At 52.2% G+C, this 3028-nt stretch overlaps 1 protein-coding gene across 1 annotated transcript; it reads left to right on the forward strand.

Moving 5' to 3' along the window:
- Positions 1 to 511: 511 nt before the first annotated feature.
- Positions 512 to 2657, forward strand: LOC123404097 (UPF0481 protein At3g47200-like). The gene is made up of 2 exons (XM_045098023.1): positions 512 to 1266; positions 1836 to 2657. The coding sequence occupies exons 1-2, from the start codon at positions 658 to 660 to the stop codon at positions 2562 to 2564; spliced, it is 1338 nt and encodes a 445-aa protein (XP_044953958.1). The 5' UTR covers positions 512 to 657; the 3' UTR covers positions 2565 to 2657.
- The last annotated feature ends 371 nt before the right edge of the window (positions 2658 to 3028 follow it).

A 3028-nucleotide genomic window follows, 5' to 3' on the forward strand; every position in this document is an offset into this window, starting at 1 on the left:
AGGTGAGTGAAGAGAGGGGGAGATGGGAAGGGGGAGAAAGCGCGGTGTGGGAAGGTGAGAGTAATAACTGCCGGCGCTTCGGAAACAACGCGGCCTTTCGAAGGTGGCTCCTCGTGTGGGCCTGGCTTGCGAGAGACTACTCATTTAAGCATGCCTTACGAGACAGGTTTATAGATGCTTTAAAGTTTGTATCATGCGGACCATAGTGTATGCTAAGAATCAATCAGTTCGTTTTCTTTCTGAACGGGTTTGGTTGGACCTTACTCGGACAATAAACTCCCCATATCGTAGTTGAAACATTGCTCCCCACGCACACCCCATAAAAAACAGTTCCCCGCGTCTTTAGTTTATTCTGCTTCTTTTACTCAGATACCTGCGTCTCTTTCACCGGCCTGCTCACCTTCTCACGATCTTCTATCTTTTCCGAAAGCCTGCACAATCTACAAGCATCGCTCATCCCACCTTGTCTCTGTCAGAGTGCTGGTTTGTTTGTGCTGTAAAGACTCTCCCCTTGAGACCACACTACTTCTTTATTCGCTTCGATTAGACGGTCCGGATCTTCATTTCACTACCTGCAGTGCAAGGCTCGCTCCTGTTGCATGGCGCTGCAACTCATGCAGAAGCGACACTAGGTGCTTAAGTTTGCAAGTGACTCAGATGGCATCTCGCCGGAGGGTCGAGGAGAGCGTGTGGGTGGCGGACGTGGATGCGGCCCTGAGCGACCATGACCCGTCGAGGGAGGCGGCGCAGTGGCAGTGGCACTGCATCTACCGCGTGCCAGCGTGCATCAAGCACCTGAATCTCAAGGCCTACCAGCCGCAGGTGGTGTCCCTGGGCCCTTTCCACCACGGCGAGCCGCACCTGCTCCCCATGGACATTCACAAGCGCCGCTCGCTCCTCCACTTGCTCCGTCGCGCGCGCAAGCCGCTGTCGGAGTTCGTAGTGGCCGTGGCCGGCGTGGCGGAGCAGCTGGAGGGCGCGTACCAGGGCCTCGCCGACGACTGGCGACGCGGCCTCAACCTCGAGGAGGAGAGGAGGGAGAGGTTCCTCGAGATGATGGTCACCGACGGGTGCTTCCTGCTGGAGGTGATGAGGACGGCGTCCGGTTTCGAGGTGAACGACTACGCGCCCAACGACCCCGTCTTCAGCAGCCACGGCCTGCTCTACACCGTGCCCTACATCCGCCGCGACATGATCATGATCGAGAACCAGCTGCCGCTCCTCGTCCTCCACAAGCTCCTCGCCGTCGAGACCGGCAAAGATGGGGTAATTAATTGAGGGGTGATGCTATACATACGGACTGTTACAGGATGGCTACGGACCCTTCCATAACTTTTCCTCATCCCTTCCTGATTTTCATCCGGGTGGGGCCCAACTCTCACCCTTAATCCAATTAGAATATGCCAACTCAAGAATCAGCCTGTAAACTTAAGTAAACGTCCGTACATGTAGCATTTCTCTTAATTGAGCCATGCATGCATGAGACAATGCATGCATTCTTTATATCATGCAGCTTTACGATACATTTCGCCAGCGAATTAACAAGATTATTATGCAGTAGAAAAGAGTAAAGCTGTACAGAAGATCCAAACATCAAAGTGTTGTCAAACGGTTCTTTATTCCTTTGCTCCATTGCAAGCAATGTAGTTTATGCTTTACTTTTTGGCTTCCTACCATGCATGTAGTACAATAAAAGCAAAAAAAAAAAAAAAAAAAAAAAGCTATGTGCATCACTTTAGCATTTTTGCTAGTGGTATGTGCTGATAGGTCTCACACTGAAGTCGGCCTTTGCCATGATTGTACCTAATGGTACGGACGGACGTTGTTGGCAGCAGAACGAGGACTTGATCAACCGGATGGTGCAGAGGTTTCTATCCCCGGCTGCTTGGCCTCCGGCGACCGGCGTCGGACTGGCGCTCCACCCGCTGGACATTCTCCGCCGGAGCCTGCTCTACGGCCCCACGCAGACGGCTGCCCCCGCGCCTCCGGATCACTCGGTCCCGGACGACACCATCCGGTCCGCTGAGGAGCTCTACGAGGCGGGCGTTCGGTTCAAGCGGAGCCGGACGAGCAGCCTCCTCGACATCAGCTTCCATCGTGGCGTGCTCCGCCTGCCGGCCATCTTGGTCGACGACACCACGGAGTACATGCTCCTGAACCTGATGGCGTTCGAGCGGTTGCACGCCGGCGCCGGCAACGAGGTGACCGCCTACGTCTTCTTCATGGACAACATGATCGACACGGCCGAGGACGTGGCGCTGCTGACCTGCAGGCGTATCGTCCACAACACTGTGGGCAGTGACAAGGCGGTGGCGAAGCTGTTCAACGGGATGTCGAGGGACGTGGTGCTGGAGCCGCACAGCGCGCTGGATGACGTGCACCGGCAGGTGAACGCCTACTGTCGGAAGAGATGGAACCGCTGGCGCGCCAATCTGGTGCACACCTACTTCAAGAGCCCCTGGTCGTTCCTCTCCCTCGCCGCCGCTGTCTTCCTCCTCGTCATGACCATCATGCAGACCGTCTACACGGTGCTACCGTTCTACCAAGGCGCCACCACCAGCTAGCTTATATCTTGCTATAAGTTACACTTCTACCTTGTTCGATTTACTCCTGATATTTGAGTGAAGCATGTTTGATCACGGTGTGGCTTTTACCGATGTTGCCGAGTACTCCTATGTTTTAATTAGTTGCTTCAGTTCATGACTGTAATGACATTATTCATACATATGATGCTCTCCTAAAAAACAAAAATCTTCCTAAATATAAGTATTTTTAGAGGTTTATTAGGAAACTACATATGAATGTATATATAGACATATTTTAAAATATAGATTCATTCATTTTGCTTCATATGTAATCCCTTAATGAAATCTTAAAAAGACTTACATTTAGAAAAAGAAAGAGAGTACTAAATTACTATAAGCTGCCTGGAGGCTCCTAGTGCCTCGTGGTGTTGGGAGTAGGTTGTGGATTTGGCTATGAGAGCATCTCCAACAGTCCGTATGTTCAATCGTTGGTATAAGTGTCC

This window comes from Hordeum vulgare, chromosome 6H (assembly GCF_904849725.1).
Source record: "Hordeum vulgare subsp. vulgare chromosome 6H, MorexV3_pseudomolecules_assembly, whole genome shotgun sequence".
Lineage (NCBI taxonomy): Eukaryota > Viridiplantae > Streptophyta > Magnoliopsida > Poales > Poaceae > Hordeum > Hordeum vulgare.